The 23,593-nt window shown below is 46.3% G+C and overlaps 1 protein-coding gene across 3 annotated transcripts; it reads left to right on the top strand.

Annotated features, from left to right (window-relative positions):
- Window positions 1-733: 733 nt before the first annotated feature.
- Window positions 734-21,793, top strand: MCM4 (minichromosome maintenance complex component 4). Of its 3 annotated transcripts, none has more exons than XM_064384165.1 (18): window positions 755-836; window positions 953-1,036; window positions 1,305-1,469; window positions 1,868-2,031; window positions 2,119-2,220; window positions 2,631-2,726; window positions 2,812-2,907; window positions 4,743-4,881; window positions 7,082-7,302; window positions 9,210-9,330; window positions 12,245-12,504; window positions 12,965-13,330; window positions 13,815-13,942; window positions 15,425-15,632; window positions 16,582-16,810; window positions 17,306-17,439; window positions 18,574-18,672; window positions 20,306-21,793. In XM_064384165.1, the coding sequence occupies exons 2-17, from the start codon at window positions 967-969 to the stop codon at window positions 18,664-18,666; spliced, it is 2,592 nt and encodes an 863-aa protein (XP_064240235.1). In that variant the 5' UTR covers window positions 755-836; window positions 953-966; the 3' UTR covers window positions 18,667-18,672; window positions 20,306-21,793. The 3 variants fall into 3 exon arrangements, with proteins under 3 accessions (XP_064240237.1, XP_064240235.1, XP_064240236.1); XM_064384166.1 differs by having other exon boundaries at window positions 21,667-21,793; XM_064384167.1 differs by lacking the exon at window positions 20,306-21,793 and having other exon boundaries at window positions 734-836; window positions 18,574-18,805.
- Window positions 21,794-23,593: the final 1,800 nt, after the last annotated feature.

The raw sequence follows: 23,593 nt of genomic DNA on the forward strand, positions 1-23,593 counted from the left end.
CCCCTGCGCGGGGGCGGGGCTATGGAGTGCGGCGGCAGGAACTTTCCCAGGGACCCCTGCGGGAGGGCCCCGGCCTGGAGCTACGTCTCTTTGGTCCGTATCAACCACGAAACCTCAGGAGAAACGCCGTCCATCGGTGTGACCTGCGGAAGTAGATGGGGTGGCTACTTGGTGTTGGAGTTGACTAAATAAATACCAGAGGCAGATAAAACAAGCAAGGGGCCTGGGTCAAGAACTCCAAGTTTATTCCTCGATAAAATGTGACAAACGCGTCCGGCCGCGGTGGTGCCCGCCTGCAGTCCCAACACTTTAGGAAGCTGAGGCGGAAGGATCGCTGGAGTTCGAGGCCAGCCTGGGCAACATAATGAGACCATCCCCCCCGTCCTTAGTTGGTTTTTTTTTTTTAATTTTTTAAAAGTGACAAATGCATCTGTAATGTCCTTATTAGTCAAAAACGCTTAAGGGATAAAGAGGCACATGCTCCCCAGCCAACACTAGAGGAACACACCCCCGAGAACTGGTGCTGTCGGACCCAGATTTCCCGCGAAAACGCCGCAGCGCGGGGGTCAGACCATCTGGACCGAGGGGGACCTGAGCGAGGCCTGCATCTGGCTTCCGCACGGGCGCCAAAGGAAGCTACAGTGTCCCCCCTACCGGTGTGCAGTGGCGCCTCCCGGAGGCGGAGCCACGCACCAGCGTCGCTGTGATTGGTGAGGCGCCGCCAGGGGCGGAGAAAATCTTGCCGCCGGCGGGAACTCGGTCTCGCGGTTTGGGAGCTCGACCCTCCAGGTGTTCCCGGAGCCCTCCGAGCATCTGCAAGCGGCCGCTTTTTACCGGTAACCGCGCGCCGGCGGGGAGGGCGTGGCGCGGGGCCGGCAGAGCCGTCCGCGCGGCGGGGCCGGGCGGGGAAGCCGGGCGGCTGGCGCGGCGCGACCTTATCCTTATCGTGCAGGTACCCCGAGCACCATGTCATCCCCTGCGTCGACCCCGAGCCGCCGCGGCAGCCGGCGTGGCAGAGCCACCCCCGCTCAGACGCGTGAGTCCCTCTAGCCCGGCCCTCCACGGCCCCTGGCGCGGCCCCTCCGCCCTTCCCGCCGCAGCTGGCAGCGCTGGGTGGGTGCGCGGGCCGGGCGCTGCCCCGTGGTGCGCACAGACACAGCAGTCCTGGCCTGGGTGCTGATGACCCATGTGTCCCTGTTTGGTTTGGTTCAGTGGTGGGTCCGTAGTGCCCCAAAGGACCGACAAATCCAGGAAGGCCGGATCTGAAAGCTCATGACCGTCTTTTCTGTTTTGTGTGACACAAGCTCGAAGTGAGGATGCCAGGTCATCTCCCTCTCAGAGACGCAGAGGCGAGGATTCCACCTCCACTGGGGAGCTGCAGCCGATGCCTACCTCGCCTGGAGCAGACCTGCAGAGCCCTGCCGCGCAGGACCCGTTATTTTCCAGCCCTCCCCAAATGCATTCTTCAGGTGCGTGTCTGAAGATCTAGGTTATGCTGGGTGCCTGATGCACAGCTGATGCTTCACCTGCTCAGGTTTACTAGTTTGGTAACAGTGGTTGTCATGATACCTAAAGCATCCCCTCTGCACCTGCCTGAGCATGTTCTGAACCACAGGACCTGGAGAACAAAGCTCAGGGAATAGTAGTTTTAGGGCTTAGTGAGTAGAGGAAGCAGCTTTTCTTGTGCTTTTTTTACTATGACATTTAATAGTGCTCAGAATTTCAACCACCGCAGGTTGCAATAAATAATTCAGTTTGCTGTTGCGATGAGATTAGATGATAAAGATCAACAGACAACATTCTGTAAGTTGAAGGTTTAACATGCCACCAGAATTTCCTTGTAAACCTCCTAATTTTGTTTTTATAGCTATCCCTCTTGACTTTGATGTTAGTTCGCCACTAACATATGGCACTCCCAGCTCGCGGGTAGAGGGAACCCCAAGAAGTGGTGTTAGAGGCACACCTGTGAGACAGAGGCCTGACTTGGGCTCTGCACAGAAGGGCCTGCAAGTGGATCTGCAGTCTGACGGGGTAGGTATGCAGTCTCCTGAAACCATCTTATGGCAGATATCACGTGGGTAACTTCATTGTCATGGTTCTGTCATGTTTTTTGTGTAGGCAGCAGCAGAAGATATGGTGGCAAGTGAGCAGTCTTTAGGCCAAAAGCTTGTGATTTGGGGAACAGATGTAAATGTGGCAGCATGCAAAGAAAATTTTCAGGTGAGCTGTATGTATTGAAATTCTTGTTTGGGCTCTGAAAATGTTCGGAGACAGTGGTGTTTGTAACCTATGTCTAAGTAGCCATATGACCAGGGGCAGGTTTGTAGGCGGCCTAGAATTACTAATGTCTTTCTGATGTTTAAGAAGAGCTACTGTCGTGGCTCACACCTATAATCCCAGCACTTTGGGAGGCCAAGGTGGGAGGATCACTTGAAGCCAGGAGTTTTTGATAGCGGCCTGACTGGTATAGTGAGACTTCATCTCTAAATTAAAATTTAAAAAAGAAAAAGGAAGAAAAAATGTTACTTATTAGTGTCTCCTGATAGTGACATACTCATAACTTTGTGTGTTTTTAATAGTTGCTTGTTCCCAAATGCTATATGCCTAATATTTTTTCTCTTCACTTGAAGAGATTTCTTCGGCGTTTTATTGATCCTCTGGCTAAAGAAGAAGAAAATGTTGGCATAGATATTACTGAACCTATATATATGCAACGACTTGGGGAGGTAATCAAATGCTCTTTAAATTCCAGTTATGTGTTTTAAAATGATTACATTAGCAAAATATAACTTGTTCATTTTTATCTTACAGATTAATGTTATTGGCGAGCCATTTTTAAATGTAAACTGTGAACACATCAAATCATTTGACAAAAATATGTACAGACAGCTCATCTCTTACCCACAGGTAAGAATTTGACTTTGACCTTGATGAATTTTAGTAACTGTCTAGAAATAATGTTTCCAGATAACAGAAATTCCTCAGTAATGAAGAAAGTATGCACAAACACTGTAAGAAAAACCACATATCACCTCCTTTGGCCGGGTAGAGTGGCTTACACTTATAATTCCAGCGCTCTGGGGGGCCGAGACAAGTGGATCACTTGAGGTTGGGAGTTACAGACCAGCCTGACAAACATAGTGAAACCCTATCTCTACTGAAAATACAGAAATTAGCGGGGCATGGTGCTGGGTGCCTGTAGTCCCAGCTACTCGAGAGGCTGAAGCAGAAGAATCACTTGAACCCAGGAGGTGAAGGTTGCAGTGAGCTGAGACGGCACCACTGTTCTCCAGCCTGGGCAATAAAGTGAGACTGTCTCAAAAAAAAAAAAAAGAAAAAGAAAACCATCATTTCCTTTTAAGATGAACTTTTTTTTTTTTTCCCACATTTTAATGCTTCTGAAAGTGAATTTTGTATTATTATCAATGACAGGTTATGGTTTAACTGGCAGCGTTTCTCTAGAAAAATTGTGAAGCTTACAACTGATAGCTTCTTGGGTTTCATGAAGTAAGTTGTCTTAAGTGGAAATATTTTAAGCGCATTGCATACTTCCTGCTTTAAAATATATTTATTGTACTGTAGACTTACTTCTAACCCTCGGATTCGTTTTTATTAATGAAATATCAGCTCTGTTGACTCTGGGTGTAGGCTTTGGAGGAAAGCAGACTTGGTTTTTTAGTCCCAGTTTTGCTGATTACTAGCTGCATAACCTTGGCCGAGTTCCTTAGCCAACCAAAAGCTGTTTCCTCATCTGTAAAATGGGAAGTGTATGTTAAATTTGAATAAATAGGATTTAGCTTACTTTGGTATCATTTCATTATGGGGGAAAGATAATGAAAATATGACATAAAAATATTTTCTTCTAATAGAAAGCTTAAAATATGCCAATGTACATCAAGAAGGCACTTTTCTTTTTCTTTTTTTAAAGACAGGGTCTTACTCTGTCGCACAAACTGGAGTGTGGTAGCGTGATCTTGGCTCACTGTAACCTTCGCCTCCCAGGTTCAAGTGATTCTCCTGCCTCAGCCTCCTGAGTAGCTGGGATTACAGACACACTACCACGCTCAGCTAATTTTTGTATTTTTAGTAGAGATGGGGTTTTACCACGTTGGCCAGGCTGGTCACAAACTCCTGACCTCAAATGATCTACTTGCGCCGGGCGCGGTGGTTCACGCCTATAATCCCAGCACTTTGGGAGGCCGAGGCGGGTGGATCACGAGGTCAAGAGATCGAGACCATCCTGGTCAACAAGGTGAAACCCCGTCTCTACTAAAAATACAAAAATTAGCTGGGCATGATGGCGCGTGCCTGTAATCCCAGCTACTCAGGAGGCTGAGGCAGGAGAATTGCTTGAACCCAGGAGGCGGAGGTTGCAGTGAGCCGAGATCACACCATTGCACTCCAGCCTGGGTAACAAGAGCGAAACTCTGTCTCAAAAGGAAAAAAAAAAATGATCTACTTGCCTTGGCCTCCCGAAGTGTTGGGATTACAGGTGTGAGCCACCATGCCTGGTTGAGAAGGCACTTTTGTGTAAATTGTCAAATTAAACCAAATGAGAGTGTGCAGAGGTAGATAGTTGAGTATACCTAAATTTGAAAACAGCATGTGAATGATTCTGTAGGGTAGCATTTGGGGGCATGCCATGTTGTCTTGTTTTTATGCTTTGCTACTCTAACATATTGTATTTGACACTGAAATATGAATAAAAATACATCCTGGCATCTTGATAATTTATTTTACAGGAAGTTATTCCAACTTTTGACATGGCTGTCAATGAGATCTTCTTTGACCGTTACCCTGACTCAATCTTAGAACATCAGATTCAAGTAAGACCGTTCAACGCATTGAAGACTAAGAATATGAGAAACCTGAATCCAGAAGGTAATCTATTTCATAGGATTACTTTTGTGGAAGGAAAATGCCTTGCATGAAAATAGCCTTGTTTTATCAAGAAACTATGAAAGAAGTCATTGGTGGTGGTAGTCAAGGTGACGGATTATAAATTGACAAAATAATGCAGATTCAGTTATCCTATATACTTATGAATCTGCTATACTTTTTAAATTTAACTGAAGTTTCTCCTATAAGAGAGAGGACTTGGCTGGGCATGGGGGCTCATGCCTGTAATCGTAGCACTTTGGGAGGCCAAGGCAGGAGGATCACTTGAGGCCAGGAATTCAAGACCAACCTGGGCAATAGAGCGAGACCCTGTCTCATAAAAACAAAAAGAATCTAGGTTTTTATTCCATAGTAAATAAGGAGCTGTTAGTTCCTTTAGAGGCAAAAGATTTTGCCACTGTTGAAGTTTGTGGGGGTTCTAATGTGCAAGGCATATTGAAGTTCTGCTAGTATACTTGGACAATAGCTGAAACATGGGGCATTAAGCTGTAACCTATTTAGTGGCCATAGGAGTGAAAGTACAGGACAAATAGATTTGCCACATATGAAGATTGAACTATGAAAGCTGTTAAAAAGTAATAAATATCTCTAAATAAAATGTGCTAAGGGCACAAAAAGTCAGTAACATGGTGATATAGCCAGTGAACATGAGGAGGAATAGTTTTTTTCTCTTAAGAAACTGGCTCCTGACATCTTGATGCTGGGAACATGGGAGGAGGTAGAGCGCTGTTTGGTTGGGTAAGAGGGGTGCGTTTAAACTTTCAGAGGCAAGGCATTGTTACACAAAGATTGCCTGAGTGAGATTGGAGATTATCGTAGTGTAGAAGTCAAGAAATTGCCAAGTATTCAACTGATTTCAAAAGTTACCAAATTGCATTTTAAAGTAAAAGATTAGTGGTGAGGGAGGCAGGAAGGAATTGTAAATATGTGGAAGGAAGATAGAATTCGATTCTAAGGCCAGACTCAGTGGCTGACACTTGTAATCCTAGCACTTTGGGAGGCTGAGGGAGGTGGATCACTTGAGATCAGGAGTTTGAGACCAGCCTGGCCAACATGGTGAAACCCCTTTACCAAAAATACAAAAATTAGCAGGGCATGGTGGCATGCCCCTAGAGTCCCAGCTACTCTTGGGAGGCTGAGGCAAGAGAAGTGCTTAAATCTGGGAGGCGGAGGTTGCAGTGAGCCAAGATCACAATTGCACTTCAGCCTGGGTGACAGAGTGTCTCCAAAAAAAAAATAGATTTTAAAGACTTGAGGATCACTTGAGGCCAGGAGTTTGAGGTCACCTTGTGTGACATAGACTCCATCTCTTTAAAAAAATGAAAATTAAGAAGAAATTAGCCAAGCACAGTGGCTCACGCATGTAATACTAGCACTTTGGGAGGCTGAGGTGACAGGCTTGCTTGAGCCTGCAGTGAGCCATGATTGTACCACTGCACTCCAGCCTGGGCAGCAGGTTAAGACCCCATCTCAAAAACAACCAAATTGTAGAGGTCTCATGAATCAGTGGAAGGATAGGGTGATGTTTATGGCTAACAATGGCTAACCACAGACCAATACAGGGTAGCTCGTCTGAAACCAGCAGGGGAAATTGGTTGGGGCAGTACGACCTTCAAAGGGGAAAAGTTGTAGGTCAGGGAAGGTTCAAATCATAAAGGGAACAAGCAAGAGTGAAAGATCACACCATCTAAGGGGTCCTCCTGTGTGGACAGTCATGATTATGAAGTACAGAAGGCTTTTTCTCTGCCAGGTGCTCTTACTAGGCTTGAGGTACACTGACTCATTCAGTCCTCAGCTCTGAGGTAGGTGCTGATATCACCCTATTCTATAGAGGAGACGATGTACATAGAGAAGTTAGGGTCAGGACTCAGTCCATACCATCTGACTTTTTCCCTGAGACAGCAGGATGACATACAGGGTGCTGGGTAAGTGAGGCGGGAGGCAGAGAGCAGGGTAGGCAGACGAGAAGGGAGCAGGGGATGCGTGCTGGACAGGGGCCCTGAGGAAGAAAGAGCCAGAGATCCGCTGGGCTTGAGAGTCTCCTGAAGATGTACCCTGAAGAAGACGACACAGAAAGGGCACCCTAGGCAGACTTACGGGCACCTAGTGCCTGCCTGTGATCCCAGCCATTCCTGGACCTCTTCACCTCAGGTCCTGTGTGCTGATCTCTCTCCCCTCACAGATATTGACCAGCTCATCACCATCAGTGGCATGGTGATCAGGACATCCCAGCTGATTCCCGAGATGCAGGAGGCCTTCTTCCAGTGCCAAGTGTGCGCCCACACGACACGGGTGGAGATGGACCGCGGCCGCATTGCAGAGCCCAGTGTGTGCGGGCGCTGCCACACCACTCACAGCATGGCACTCATCCACAACCGCTCCCTCTTCTCCGACAAGCAGATGGTGCGCAGCCACGCTGGCCCCCCGGGCTATGCTTTCCCTCTGTTCTTCCTCTGTCTGTATGCTCAAAAGGCCACTTTAACTTGTCACTTGGACCCTGAGCCTTGCTTCCCGAATGTCATCCAGCTCCATCCCTCTCTGGTCATGTGGGTTTTGTTGGTGGCCTGTGGGCTGAATACACAGAGCACACAAAGCCCCTGCTTCGGGGCACTGTCCCTGTGCTGTTGCTAGTAGCATGTCCATTGTCAGAAACGCCATATTTTCATGAAAGAAAACCTCTTTCTACTGTAAACGTTAAACATTTGAGATCAGAAGACTTGGTTAGATGTCATTCTGCAGCTTTTCCATCAGTGAAGGATGGAGGAATTTTTCTGAATTTTTTTCACAAATTTTGTTGTCTAAGAAGTTTGATCTTGGCCGGGCGTGGTGGCTCATGCCTATAATCCAAGCACTTTGGAGGCCAAGGCGGGCGGATCACCTGAGGTCGGGAGTTCAAGACCCCCCTGACCGATATGGGGAAACCCTGTCTTAAAAAAAAAAAAAAGAAGTTTGGCCGGGCGCGGTGGCTCACGCCTGTAATCCCAGCACTTTGGGAGGCCGAGGTTGGATGGATCACGAGGTCAAGAGATCAAGACCATCCTGGTCAACATGGTGAAACCCCGTCTCTACTAAAAATACAAAAAATTAGCTGGGCATGGTGGCGCGTGCCTGTAATCCCAGCTACTCAGGAGGCTGAGGCAGGAGAATTGCCTGAACCCAGGAGGCGGAGGTTGCGGTGAGCCCAGATCATGCCATTGCACTCCAGCCTGGGTAACAAGCGAAACTCCGTCTTAAAAAAAAAAAAGTTTGATCTTTTTCCTCTCTGTTCATGAAATTTAAGATGAAGTTATTAAAATGATACAGAAATAAGTGAGGGGAAGGTAGAAAATTGCATATTTATCCTGATTGTAACTGTAAAGTTGATGTGGGAGGACAGGATTTGAGTTTTCAGTGACGATGTGTGCACAGTTGCCTTAATGTTGCATGGTACAGAGAACTGGACACAGAAGGGCAGGCACATGGCCTCCTATTCTCAGAATCCTGCAAGGCCCCCAAAGTGGCTTAGAGAAAAGCCCAGCATCCTTAGGCCTCTCCAGGGGCACCTGGTTTGTGAAGGCCTTCCTCCACCCCCACTGCAGCTCCCTGCATTCCTTCCTGTTTTGTGCTGTTTGCTGTATTTGCCACGGTCAGATGTTATGTGCTCACTTTTCTGTGTGTTATCTGTACCGCCGGCCCCGCCCCTCCACTCCATGAGGGAGGGAACTTTGTTCACTTTGGAGTTCCTGACACATAGAATGGGCTCTGGCACAAGCCAGGTGCACCACAGACACCTGTTAGCTGAGTGGACACAGGCAGGGTTTGTGAGGTGCACAGGTGAATCTGACAGTGAGTCTTAAGAGTGTGTGCAGTGGCTGGGCGTGGTGGCTCATACCTGTAATCCCAGCACCTTGGGAGGCTGAGGCAGGCGGATCATCTGAGGTCAGGGGTTCAAGACCAGCCTGACCAACATGGAAAAAACCTGTCTCTACTAAAAATACAAAATTAGCTGGGTGTGGTGGCACATTCCTATAATCCCAGCTACTCGGGAGGCGGAGGCAAGAGAGTCGCTTGAACCCAGGAGGCGGAGGTTGCAGTAAGCTGAGATAAAATAGAAAAAAAGTGTGCCGCTTCACCCAGGAGATCTAGAAGTAACTTCTTAAATAACGAGAAACATGCACAAACATTCATGCAGAGATACACGTTGTAGACTTACATGGCAAAAACAGGGATTGCAAGAGAAGGTGTGGCAAATATAGTACAAAGCAGTACAAACACACGCAGATTTTGTCCCCCTGCACTCTCTGTGGCCCACATGTTCTCTTGCTCTTCAGATCAAGCTTCAGGAGTCTCCGGAAGACATGCCTGCAGGGCAGACACCACACACCGTCATCCTGTTTGCTCACAATGATCTCGTTGACAAGGTTCAGCCTGGGGACAGAGTGAATGTTACAGGTAAGAGTGTAGGTTTCTGCCAGCATGTGAGCACGTGTCTTGCTTTCAGTGCTGCACTTCAGTGAGTCACTGGGTTCAATCCCAGCTTCATTGGGATGGGCAAGTTCTGCCTCCTGTTGTCACTACATGTCTTTGAGACTGTGGGATACATCCCCACTTCATCTGCCACCTTTTTAACTGAGTCCCACGGCCCAGCAGTATGAAATTGTTCAGTTCTTCCTGAACTTGAATGTTGGAGCTCGTGGTTCGTGAGGTCACTCGCCTCTTGCTATCTCAGTGTCCTGGAGTTGTGTGTGTCTTCAGTCCATACTGTTCACATCATGAGAGAGCAGCCTCAGATGGCTGGAATGGGTAGAGTTTTGAGTTATGCCAGCAGCTCAGAGAAGTATCACCAGTGCTGGAGTTTTTATTTGTTTTTTCGAGACAGAGTCTCACTTTGCCACCGGGCTGGAGTGCAGTCGTGTGCTCTTGGAGGTGGGCTGGTTTGTTTTTTCATTTTTTTGAGACTGAATCTTGTTCTGTTGCCAGGCTGGAGTGCAGTGGTGCAATCTTGGCTCACTGCAACCTCTGCCTCCTGGATTCAGGAGATTCTCCTACATCAGCTTCCCAGAGTAGCTGGGACTACAGGTGCACACCACCACGGCCGGCTAATTTTTTGTATTTTTAGTAGAGGCAGGGTTTCACCGTGTTAGCCAGGGCGGTCTTCAACTCCTGACCTCATGATCCACCCACCTTGGCCTCCCTAAGTGCTGGGATTACAGGCGTGAGCCACCACGCCCGGCCCACAGGCTGGAGTTTTAAGCAATTTTTACTTGTTTCCCAAACGTACAGCCAAGGGTTAACATTTGTTTATTACGGAGAAGAACAGGTCAGAGCACCTTGTTTCCATGTGCAAAAGCACATGAGGTTCAGGGGCACACAGGCTGGTGCGGTAGCTCAGACGCCACAGTAAATGATGACCCAGGACCCGGGTCCCTTCTTGCTGCCATGAGAGTGCTGTTAGCACACCACCACCTGAGTGTGGCAATCTTTCTGATTCTGTAGAGGAACAATGGATTTTGGCTGGGGGCAAGGGAGTGTTGATGGCAGCATAGCTCTTCATTGATGGGCAGGGAGTGCCTGGATCTGGTCCTGAGCAGAGGGCTTGGGGCACGCCATACATCAGCTCTTGTTTTCAATGAGGCAGTGCTCCCCGTTTCTTCCCCAGTGTAAAGTCCTGCGGTTGTCACTAGCAATCCAGTTGTAAAAGTACTTGTAGTCATGGAGAATTTGAAAGAATGTGTAGTCTTTAGTAAATGACATGCGCCATTTCCAGTCCTGCCACGCTGTAACCTTCAGAAGAGTATTTAGTCCAATATTTTAGTGTTCTAACCTACAAAGTGGAGTTAATGTGATGATACACGTGTGCGAGTTGTCTGGGGCCAAGGGGCTGTGGAAAGTGCTGTGTAGATGTAAGTATCGATGCTGTTCTGTGAGATCATCACGGGCCTCTTTAAACATAATCGTCCATCCCTAGCCTGTATTGGAGTGAAGAGTAGTGTGTGTTCTAAGAATGTGTGTAAACTGGTGTGTTGTGTTAAACAAGAATTACGCTGACCCACTAAATAAAAAAGGACAGCACTCGGTGCCATTGCGTTGAGATAGCTGTAAGGGGGAAGGGTCAGACTTTCTCCAAAAGCTGCCGGAATCATCCTGAAGTCCAAGCCTTCTGATTTGAAATCCAGAAAAGATGAAGATCAGATGAGACTTTTCCGTGTGGGGAGCCTGGCTTCTAGGAGGATGTGATTGGCATGCTTTTGTGGGGCAGGAGGCGGGGACCTAGTCTAGTCTCAGTGGCTGGAGGATTTTAGCATTTTGTTGCAGTCAGGTAAGTGCTAGGCAGATTCTGTACACTCAATTTAGGGAAGTAAAAATACTGCTTATTGAACACACAATGAACCCAGCATGGAGCTAGAAGCACAGCAGGTCCATTTCACCCTGAGAGCGACTGTGTGCCTGCGGGCGTGCTCACAGAGCTGCAGCTGCCCCAGAACACTGCTGACGAGTAGACCAAGATGAACACAACCTCGGGTCTATCATTTGCAGAAACCTGGGTTCTTTTTTTTTTTTTTTTTTGAGACGGAGGTTTGCTCTTGTTACCCAGGCTGGAGTGCAATGGCGCAATCTCAGCTCACCGCAACCTCCGCCTCCTGGGTTCAGGCAATTCTCCTGCCTCAGCCTCCTGAGTAGCTGGGATCGCAGGCACGCGCCACCATGCCCAGCTAATTTTTTGTATTTTTAGTAGAGACGGGGTTTCACCATGTTAACCGGGATGGTCTCGATCTCTTGACCTCGTGATCCAGCCACCTCGGCCTCCCAAAGTCTCCTTTTTTTTTTTTTTAAGATGGAGTTTTGCTCTTATTGCCCAGGCTGAAGTACAATGGTGTGATCTCAGCTCACCACAACCTCCGCCTCCCGGGCTCAAGTGATTCTCCTGCCTTAGCCTCCCAAGTAGCTGGGATTGCAGGCATGTGCCACCACACCAGGCTAATTTTGTATTTTTAGCAGAGACGGGATTTCACCATGTTGGCCAGGCTGGTCTCAATCTCCCGACCTCAGGTGATCCACCCACCTCAGCCTCCCAAAGTGTTGGGATTACAGGCGTGAGCCACCACGCCCAGCCAATCTGGGTTCTTTCGAGTTTGTCCCTTTCTTGCTGCCCTTTCCCAACTTGCTCAGAGGGGGCGGGAGCTTTGCAATGTGGGACTGAGTCCTGGGCTTGGGAGGGTCATGGAGGAGATGGTGGAGCTCACCTCCTCCAGGGCCAGCGCAGTGCAGTGCTTCACCCTAGTGCATCTGTTGCCTACGCTGGTTGCTGAGCCACGCGGAGGAAGACATGGGAAGGTAAAAGTGCATCTCCTGGTTGTGCCCTCAGGCATCTATCGAGCAGTGCCTATTCGAGTCAATCCGAGAGTGAGTAATGTGAAGTCTGTCTACAAAACCCACATTGATGTCATTCATTATCGGAAAACGGATGCAAAACGTCTGCATGGCCTCGATGAAGAAGCAGAACAGAAACTTTTTTCAGAGAAACGTGTGGAATTGCTGAAGGAACTTTCCAGGAAACCAGACATTTATGAGAGGCTTGCTTCAGCCTTGGCTCCAAGCATTTATGAACATGAAGACATAAAGAAGGTAACTGGATTTTAAACAAGGCGTTGGGATTTACAGTTCCTTGGGATCAAATAGTATATACATCCATTCTACCCCTTGAGCCTTCCTCCATAAAGGACATGAGTTATGGCCTGTTAGAGCAGGTGCAGGCATCCTGACGTGCCATTGGTTGAAGAGAATCACAGCACTGTCTGTCCTCATCTCTGCTCTGAGCTTAGGTTTCTAAACAGAAGAGGCCACACAGTGTCAGAGTAGGGACTTGCGTGGCCACCATTCTGGCGCACTGATAGGTGCTGATGAATAAATTGGTCTGTGATCACTTAGAGCGTATCAAGCACTTTCACAAGCCTTTTTATGCTTTCCGATGACTTCTCAATCGTAGTTCTTTGTAAGAGAAAAGTATCTGTAAAGTTTAAACTACATCCCAGTTACTGTGCAGAACATGAATGTTCAGACATGTCTGTGTGTTTGAATTTTTTAGGGAATCTTGCTTCAGCTCTTTGGTGGGACAAGGAAGGATTTTAGTCACACAGGAAGGGGCAAATTTCGGGCTGAGATCAACATCTTGCTGTGTGGCGACCCTGGTACCAGCAAGTCCCAGTTGCTGCAGTACGTGTTCAACCTGGTCCCCAGGGGCCAGTACACGTCTGGGAAGGGCTCCAGTGCAGTTGGCCTCACTGCGTACGTAATGAAAGACCCTGAGACGAGGCAGCTGGTCCTGCAGACAGGCGCCCTTGTCCTGAGTGACAACGGCATCTGCTGTATCGATGAGTTCGACAAGATGAATGAAAGTACAAGATCCGTATTGCATGAAGTCATGGAACAGCAGACTCTGTCCATTGCGAAGGTAAGTCGCCTTCTCCACTGTCAACGCGGACATGTTTTAAATGTGTGGATCCTTGAAAGACGGTGTCTGGAACTGTGCTGTGCTACTTTGGTTCTAACTTGGGGAGATCGATAAGTGCTTTTCACATCATATTTCAGCTAAATCTCTACATATCTTCTACAGGGTATCAAGTTTTGTCTTTTTTACTCTACTAACCCACTGATGTCATGTTCAAAGAACTTGAGTTTGTCCCAAAGCTCTTGCAAGGGGCTTGCTTTCTGAGAAAAACGTGGGCATAGCACGCACTCATCTAAACTCAGTCCTTGACATCAACCTGAGGACAGGGCTTATCCAGGTGAACTGCTGAAGTCAGTGAAGGCAACTTGGCTCAGGCCATAGAAACACAGCGGAGGGAATATGGGTTTAATAGGTGGTCAGGCAAAGGCAGTGCTTGTTCTTGCTGGTGTCAGAGAGAGGCTTCTAACTGCACTGTTTTCTCTGATAGGCTGGGATCATCTGTCAGCTCAATGCACGCACCTCTGTCCTGGCAGCAGCAAATCCCATTGAGTCTCAGTGGAATCCTAAAAAAACAACCATTGAAAACATCCAGCTACCTCACACTTTATTATCAAGGTATTAAAACATTTTTATTTTGTTCATTTGTGTAATATTCAGGATGAGATTGAAAAGGAGCTACTAAGATTTGGCAACTGCTAATGAAAACTCTTCACTCTTATCAAGATGTTTCAAATTTGGTTGGTCAAGGGTTTTCGAGGCAAGGATGATGTGTGCTCTCATTTGTTTTTGAACCAGTTGGGGTATCTCAATCCCATGCCGTTTTCACATGGCTGTCACTCACCACCCTTAGTCCTAAAGCCACCGCTGAGAATCGACAGAGAACAACTCTGTACAGTAGATGAGGCTCTGAAAAGTTAGATTCATTAAAGAGTAGTCACATAATCTTCACTTTCAGCCCCACTGCAAATATTGGACATATCTCATAAGTGGATTTTAGGTTTTAATTACTTGCTTTTTTTTTTTGAGACGGAGTCTCTCTGTCGCCCAGGCTGGAGTACACGCGCTGGGCTCATGCAACCTCCACCTCCTGGGTTCAAGCAATTCTCCCGCCTCAGCCTTCCAACTAGCTGGGATTATAGGTGTGCACCACCACACCTGGCTAATTTTTGTATTTTTAATAGTTTTTTTCCCAAAAAAAATAGTCGAATGTGCTTTCGTTCAAATCTTTTCATCGTCGTTCAGGTGCGGGAGCTCACGCCTGTAATCCCAGCACTTTGGGAGGCCGAGGTGGGTGGATCGTCTGAGCTCAGGAGTTTGAGTCCACCCTGGGCAGTATGGTCCATTTGAAAAAAAAAAATGAGCCAAGTGTGGTGGCAGGCACCTGTGGTCCCAGCTACTCAGGAGGCTGAGGAAGCCCAAGAATTGTTTGGGCCCAGGGGACAGAGGTTGCGGTGAGCTGAGAGGACTCCACTGCAGTCTAGCTTGGGCTACAGAGTGAGACTTCGTCTCAAAAAAAAAAAGAAAAAAAAAACTCCATCGTCAAAATTATAGTAACCTTTCCCTAAGGAAAGTAAGTCTTCCCTTGACTCATCTGATTGGTCCCTAGTCGTTCCCTGGGCAGACCTAAGGGACAGCACAGGGTGAGTGGGTTGAATGGATGGACACAAAGGCTCTTTCCGCACCAGGCAAAGGCGCTTCTCCCTGGGGGCACTCGCGGGGTCCACGTTCACTGCACGTCTGCGCTGCTCGAGCGGTCTTTTAATACATTGTTTGTTGGTGTATTGGTGTCTCAACTAGGAAAACAGTTTTTTTTGTTTTGTTTTGTTTTTTTGAGACAGACTCCCTCTGTCGCCCAGGCTAGAGTGCAGTGACGCAATCTTGGCTCACTGCAACCTCCACCTCTCAAGTTTAAGTGATTCTCCTGCTTCAGCCTCCTGAAAAGCTGGGATTATAGGCACACTGCTAATTTTTGTGTTTTTAGTAGAGACAGGGTTTCACCATGTTGGCCAGGTTGGTCTTGAACTCCTGACCTCAGGTGATCCACCCGCCTCGGCCTCCCAGTGCTGAAAAAATAGTATTTTTACTTTGTTTTCTTAGGTTTGACTTGATCTTCCTCATGCTGGACCCTCAGGACGAAGCCTACGACAGGCGTCTGGCTCACCACCTGGTCGCACTGTACTACCAGAGCGAGGAGCAGGCAGAGGAGGAGCTCCTGGACATGGCGGTCCTGAAGGACTACATTGCCTATGCGCACAGCACCATCATGCCACGGCTAAGTGAGGAAGCCAGCCAAGCTCTCATCGAGGTAACCCAGCTGAGAAAAGGCTTACTGTGCCTGTAGCCCACAGCATTAATATGACTGCCCAGCCATCTCCTTTAAAACATTAATTATTTTCCTGCTGATGGGTAAAAAAACAAAATTATGAAAACATTAATTATTTTGTTAATAACATACTGTTTTTTGTTTGTTCGTTTTTGAGACAGAGTCTGGCTCTTTTGCCCAGGCTGGAGTGCAGTGGCGCAATCTTGGCTCACTGCAGCCTGCACCTCCTGGGTTCAACCGATTCTCTTACCTCAGCCTCCCAAGTAGCTGGGATTACAAGTGCCCACCGTGACTCCCAGCTAATTTTTGTATTTTTAGTAGAGACAGGTTCCTGGCGCTTTGATGAACTTTATATCCTAACTGAGCTCCCAAAAATGCTAAGATGAAAGTTGCAGACATTATGTAACTTTTTGTGTCATAGTCTTGGGGTGGTTCATGAAGAAATAAGACTGTGTCACCTGTATGTGAAGTTGATCCAACTTACCTTTGCAACATTCTCCCAGCAACTTTTGTGTCCCATCAAGTGTACCCCTAGCCAGGGGTGTAGATCAGGATAACCGTCCCTGAGCACTTTTCTCAGACAGGCCCCGATTGGCCCTATGAGTCCTCAGAGCCTGCTCCTCTCCCCACACGCCACATCCCTTTCCTCTGTCACACCATGCCCGTTTCTCTTCTTTAAAGCTATGTTAGATGCCACCCTCTGCAAGAAGTCTTCCCGAGTGTCTCCCAGTTGGAATATGTGCACCCACCACTGCACGCTGGACATGGGATTTCTGTAGAAATTTCTGTAGACTTACCATCTGATGCGCTCTGGGGCCCAGGACCAGATCCGAGTTTAGTTTATTTAACGGAAGCCTGAGTGTTCAAAATTCAATCACAAAACTAAAGTTATCACCAAGGACGTTTGCTTTTCTTTTTCTACCTACAATAGGCTTATGTAGATATGAGGAAGATTGGCAGTAGCCGTGGAATGGTTTCTGCATACCCTCGACAGCTAGAATCATTAATCCGCTTAGCAGAAGCCCATGCTAAAGTAAGATTTTCTAACAAAGTTGAAGCCATTGATGTGGAAGAGGCCAAACGCCTCCATCGGGAAGCTCTGAAGCAGTCTGCAACTGACCCCCGGACTGGCATCGTGGACATATCTATTCTTACTACAGGTTCGTTATTCTCAGTGAACGGAAAAGCTTTTGAAAATAATTTCAATATGTGAGTAGTTCATATGTTAGATTTAAGCTAACAGTTAAATCATTTGAAACAAAAGTTCTTAACCTTCTTTGGATTAGGACCCCTTTGAGAATCTGATGAAAGTTGCCCCTTAATCATCTCTTAATAAAAATATTCACTAATACCGAGTTCTGTGTATAGTTTTAAGGAGATTGTCCCCTTGGCTGTCTGGCCAGTTGTGTTAACCCATTTTAGAGAAGTTGTGTGTTTCCTAATCAGCAGCATCTGCTCGCTGCATAAATACGTAGACTGTTTCCCTGGAAGGCGGCAACTAGTGGCTTAGAGAACATTTGGAATCAGTCACAACTCATTCCTTTCAAATGTACTCAGCCCTGTCCCCTTACCATTCCAGGCAATACTACCAAAGGAGTATTTTTGAGAATTTGAAACATAGCAATAATATTTTCATTGATTTCTTTTCAAATCAGGGATGAGTGCCACCTCTCGTAAACGGAAAGAAGAATTAGCAGAAGCATTGAAAAAGCTTATTTTATCTAAGGGCAAAATACCAGCTCTAAAATACCAGCAACTTTTTGAAGACATTCGGGGGCAATCTGACATAGTAAGTGTTTATATGTATTTTTTGTTTGATAGAGCTTTCTCTTTTTCCTTGTGCTTTTGGTTTTTTTCCTTTATTTATTTATTAAAAAATAAATATAGATAAGAATAAAGAAAAGGAAGATGAACCATAAGCCCATCATCAAAAAATAATCACAATTAAATTTTTCGGCCAGGCGCAGTGGCTCACACCTGTAATCCCAACACTTTTGGAAGCGGAAACAGGTGGATCACTTGAAGCCAGGAGTTTGAGACCAGCCTGACCAATATGGTGAAACCCATCTCTACTAAAAATACAAAAATTAGCTGGGTATGGTGGTGCACACCTGAAATCCCAGCTACTCAGGTGGCTGAGGCAGGAGAATTGCTTGAACCTGGGAGGCAGAGGTTGCAGTGAGCCAAGATCCCGCCACTGCACTCCAGCCTGGGCGACAGAGCAAAACTCTGTCCCCAAAAAAAAAAAAAAATTGTTGGTCAGCCGTGGTGACTCACACTTGTAGTCCCAGCACTTTGGGAGGCCAAGGCGGGCAGATCACGGGGTCTGGAGTTTGAGACCAGCCTGACCAATATGGTGAAACCCCGTCTCTACTAAAAATACAAAAATTAGCCAGGCGTGATGGCGGGCACCTGTTACCCCAGCTACTCAGGAGGCTGAGGCAGGAGAATTGCTTGAACCCGGGAGGTGGAGGTTGCAGTGAGCTGAGATCACGCCACTGCACTCCAGCCTGGGTGATAGAGCGAGGCTCTGTCTTAAAAAAAAAAATTGTTATGCCCTTTTCATAGTTGTTACAAATATAAGTTTGTTTTAGGTATGAAATACTCAGGTGTCCTTTTGTAAATAAGTAAGGTGAGTTATTTAGTGAGAAGAACTCTGCAGGCTTTCAGCACCAGTTCACTTTCCGTGGCTGTGTTGTCACTGAGAGGGCAGAGTTGATAGTTACAACGTGGACTGTACAGATGCCAACTGTACCATACGGACTATCTGACTGACCACTCCACTCCTGCTTTAGAGTATAAGGCATGTGGATACCCATAAGAAGAGAAGACTCTGGGTGGTAGTTTAAAATTACCATGTCTCTTAACAGGTGAAGGAGGGACTTAATGTGTGAAATACTTATTTTCTTTCTCTTCTCCACAGGCAATTACCAAAGATATGTTTGAAGAAGCACTTCGTGCCCTGGCAGATGAGGACTTCCTGACGGTGACTGGGAAGACTGTGCGCTTGCTCTGAAGCCTGGTGAGCGAGGCTGCCTGCATGTCCTGCTTGCTGCACACGTGGGTGCGGCCTGCAGCCCAGTTACCTGCCATCGGTGTAAATGGAGTTTAAAGTCATGGTTTGGCTACATAAAAATTTTCTAACTTAGGTTCAATATTTGTAGTGAAGCTTGTGTTTTATTTTATTTTTTACATTATAAATAAAACTATGCTGGCCAGGCATGGTGGCTCATGCCTGTAATCCCAGCACTTTGGGAGGCCAAGGCAGGTAGATCATGAGGTCAGGAGTTCAAGACCAGTCTGGCCAACATGGTGAAACCCTGTCTCTACTAAAACTACAAAAATTAGCCAGGCTTGGTGGCAGGTGCCTGTAATCCCAGCTACTCGGAAGGCTGAGGCAGGAGAATCGCTTGAACTCAGGTGACAGAGGTTGAAATGAGCTGAGATTGTGCCACTGCACTCCAGCCTGGGTAACAGAGTGAGACTCCATCTTGGAAAAAAAAAAATACTATGCCAATTTTCAAAAATACTGTAGAAATTATTTTCTTCAAGTGCCATTTTATTTTTATTTTGGTATCTGGCATTATTTTTCATTAAGAAAAAAGCTGTGCCGGACACGGTGGCTCAAGCCTGTAATCCCAGCACTTTGGGAGGCTGAGGCAGGTAGATCATGAGGTCAAGAGATCGAGACCATCCTGGTCAACATGGTGAAACCCCGTCGCTACTGAAAATACAAAAAAAAAAAAGAAAGAAAAAGGTTTACTAACCACTACATTTATGGAAATGTGTAGTGATGAGTATTTTATAGGTAATAAAAACTCACCATAATATAATGGATCTTGTTTTTTTTAAATATTAATTAAATCCGAGCAGTCATCTTTATAAAATGATGATAGGCTGAAATCTTATGTGTAAATACTACTACAGTAAAGAATTCCTGAAACCTTTACATCTTAGGTGTTGGGCCTTTTTTATAACTTAGAATCAACATTTGTTCATAAAGTAGCTATAAAAAATGATAGTTCTAATTGAATATTTAAATAGCATTAAAATGTTAGTGGCGGGAGGCTGAGGCAGGAGAATTGCTTGAACCCAGGAGGCGGAGGTTGCGGTGAGCCGAGATCACGCCATTGCACTCCAGCCTGGGTAACGAGTGAAACTCCGTCTCAAAAAAAATAATAATAAAGTAGTGGAATGCTGAATTAAATATCTTAAAAGCTAAAAAAAAAAAAAAATTGTAAGGTTTTTTTTGTTGCTGCTCTTTTCTTTTTCTTTTTTTTTTTTTGTTTATTTGTTTGTTTTTTGAGATGGAGTCTCGCTCTGGCATTCAGGCTAGAGTGCAGCGGTACATCTCAGCTCACTACAACCTCCGCCTCCCAGGTTCAAGTAATTCTCCTGTCTCAGCCTCCCGAGTAGCTGGGATTACACATGCGAGCCACCATGGCTAGCTAATTTTTGTATTTTTAGTAGAGACGGGGTTTCACTATGTTAGTCAGGCTCATCTTGAACTCCTGACTTCATGATCCTCCCACCTCAGCCTCCCAAAGTGCTGAGATTACAGGCATGAGCCACTGCGCCCAGCCTTAAAAATGCATAGTTATTTAGTAAACTCTATAGCCTGCCCACTGGTCATAAGTTTCCTTTTTTTTTGACAGAGTCTCCATCTGTTGCCCAGGCTGGAGTGCCATGATGTGATCTCGGCTCACTGCAGCCTCTGCCTTCTGGGTTCAAGCGATTCTCCTGTCTCAGCCTGCCAAGTAGCTGGGACTATTTGTATTTTTAGTAGAGATGGGGTTTCACCATGTTGGCCAGGATGGTCTCAATTTCTGGACCTCGTGATTCGCCCGCCTCGGCCTCCCAAAGTGCTGGGATTACAGGCGTGAGCCACCAAACCCAGTCTGGTCATAAGTTTCTTGAGAAGAAATGGTCATATCCGTCAGTGCAGTGCCTCATGCTTGGCACTAGATGCTTATAACGTGTTGGTAGAAAGAATTAATTAACTCATGAAAGGAGGGTGGGGGCCTGGTGCAGTGGATCACGAGGTCAGGAGTTCAAGATCAGCCTGGCCAAGATGTGAAACCCTGTCTCCACTAAAAAAAAAAAAAAAAAAAAAATACAAAAAAAGAGTGGGGAAAGAATTCCCCTATTTAATAAGTGGTGCTGGGAGAACTGGCTAGCCATATGCAGAAAGCAGAAACTGGATCCCTTCCTTACACCTATACAAAAATTAACTCCAGATGGATTAAAGATTTAAACATAAGACCTAACACCATAAAAAGCCTAGAAGAAAACCTAGGCAATAGCATTCAGGACATAGGCGCAGGCAAGGACTTCATTACTGAAACAAACACCAAAAACAATGGCAACAAAAGCCAAAATAGGCATGGGATCTAATTAAACCAAAGAGCTTCTGCACAGCAAAAGAAACTATCATTAGAGTGAACCACCAACCAACAGAATGGGAAAAAATTTTGCAAGCTAACCATCTGACAAAGGGCTAATATTCAGAATCTACAAAGAAAAGAAAAAACCCTATCAAAAAGCGGGCGAAGGTTATGAACAGACACTTGTCAAAAGACATTTATGCAGAAAACAAACGAAAAAGACTCATCCTCACTGGTCATTAGAGAAATGCAAATCAAAACCGCATCGAGATACCATCTCACACCAGTTAGAATGGCGATCATTAAAAAATCAGGAGACAACATGCTGGAGAGACTGGAGAAATAGGAACGCTTTTACACTGTTGCTGGGAGTGTAAATTAGTTCAACCATTGTGGAAGACAGTGTGGCGATTCCTCAAGGGTCTAGAAATAGGAATTCCATTTGACCCAGCAATCCCATTACTGGGTATATAAAGGATTATAAAACATTCCATTATAAAAACACTTAGAATAGCAAAGACTTAGGACCAATCCAAATGCCCCACAATAATAGACTGGATAAAGAGAATGTGGAACATATACACCATGGAATACTATGCAGCCATAAAAAAGTGAGTTCATGTTCTTTGCAGGGTCATGGATGAAGCTGGAAACTGTCGTTCTCGGCAAACTGACACGAGCAGAAAACCAAACACCGCATGTTCTCATAAATGGATGTTGAACAATGAGAACACAGACACAGGGAGGGGAACATCACACACTGGGGCCTGTGGGGGGGTGGGGGAGCTAGGGGAGGGATAGCAGGGTGTGGGGATGTTGGGGAGAGAGAACAGGAGAAACACCTCATGTAGATGACGTTGGGGGATGGATGTAGCACACCACCATGGCACATGTATACCTGTGTAACCTGCATGATCTGCACATGTACCCCAGAACTTAAAGTATAATAAAAAAAAGAGAGAAATACAAAAAAAATGACCCCGTCTCAGTGGCAGGTGCCTGTAATCCCAGCTACTTGAGAGGGTGAGGCAGGAGAATTGCTTGAACCTGGGAGGCAAAGGTTGCAGTAAGCAGAGATCACACCACTACACTCCAGCCTGCATGACACAGTGAGACTCTCAAAAAAAAAAAGGAGGGTGAAGGTGTAAAAGTTGTCAGAAGGCATTTTTGAAAACAGTGAAGTATCAGTCTGGGGAGTGGAGGAATAAGAGGAACAACAGTTATACCCCATAAATTCTGATAAATGTTCCTTCCAGAGGGTATGCCTCATGATTTCGTGGAAGCCAACACACACATCAGGTATGCCTGACATCACTGCTGTCAGAAAAGATTGACAGCACTGCTTTGGGTGGAAGATACTATAAATACCGAGTGCAGGAGCAAAACTGCCCAGGTTCAAATCCCACTCACCATTTGCCTAAAACGTGGAATGCTTTGAACAGTGGATGGAACACAACAAATGCTCAAAAAATCTTAGTTGTTACTGTGAAAAGTCAGGACAGTGTGGATTAGTCATACTAAGATGATGTAATCTCAGCTTAATTCTCTTCAATTTTTAGACTACAATATGTCATTCCATTTGAAATTTTTCCTCAGACATTGACTCTGGAAGATATCTAGTCTTGCTAATTAGAATGGCTTGCTTTATTTAATTGGAGAATCCATGTGCCATTCTCCTTCAGCATCCATCATAGATAAAACCATCTCTCCATCTAAAGGAGTGCAGGCTAAGAAGAGGCATGAGGAAGCCTAGAATGTAATGACTCTCAGCACATCAGTTAGGAAATACTTTTTAAAACTGCTGGCCGGGCGCGGTGGCTCATGCCTGTAATCCCAGCACTTTGGGAGGCCGAGGCGGCTGGATCATGAGGTAAAGAGATCCAGACCATCCTGGTCAAGTTGGTGAAACCCCCCCGTCTCTACTAAAAATACAAAAATTAGCTGGGCACGGTGGCGCGTGCCTGTAGTCCCAGCTACTCAGGAGGCTGAGGCAGGAGAATTGCCTGAACCCAGGAGGCGGAGTTTGCGGTGAGCCCAGATCGCGCCATTGCACTCCAGCCTGGATAACAAGAGCGAAACTCCGTCTCAAAAAAAAAAAAAAAAACTGCTGGCGGCTGGTCCGATGGTAGTGGGTTATCAGAACTTATTAACATTAGTGTCACTAAAGTTGGTATACAACTCCCCACTGCTAAATTTGACTGGTTTTTATAAAATAAATAAATAAATAAACTGCTGTTGCTTACTAAATCTAAGAAGCCTTAAAATGCCACCGTAATTTCAAACTTACACAAAAGTTGCAAGAACAAGGCCGGGCGCGGTGGCTCACGCCTGTAATCCCAGCACTTTGGGAGGCCGAGGCGGGTGGATCCCAAGGTCAAGAGATCGAGACCATCCTGGTCAACATGGTGAAACCCCGTCTCTACTAAAAATACAAAAATTAGCTGGGCGTGGTGGCGCGTGCCTGTAGTCCCAGCTACTCAGCAGGCTGAGGCAGGAGAATTGCTTGAACCCAGGAGGCGGAGGTTGCGGTGAGCTGAGATCACACCACTGGACTCCAGC

Source organism: Aotus nancymaae, unplaced genomic scaffold (genome assembly GCF_030222135.1).
Source record: "Aotus nancymaae isolate 86718 unplaced genomic scaffold, 86718_ANA_hifiasm-v0.15.2.pri h1tg000036l, whole genome shotgun sequence".
NCBI lineage: Eukaryota > Metazoa > Chordata > Mammalia > Primates > Aotidae > Aotus > Aotus nancymaae.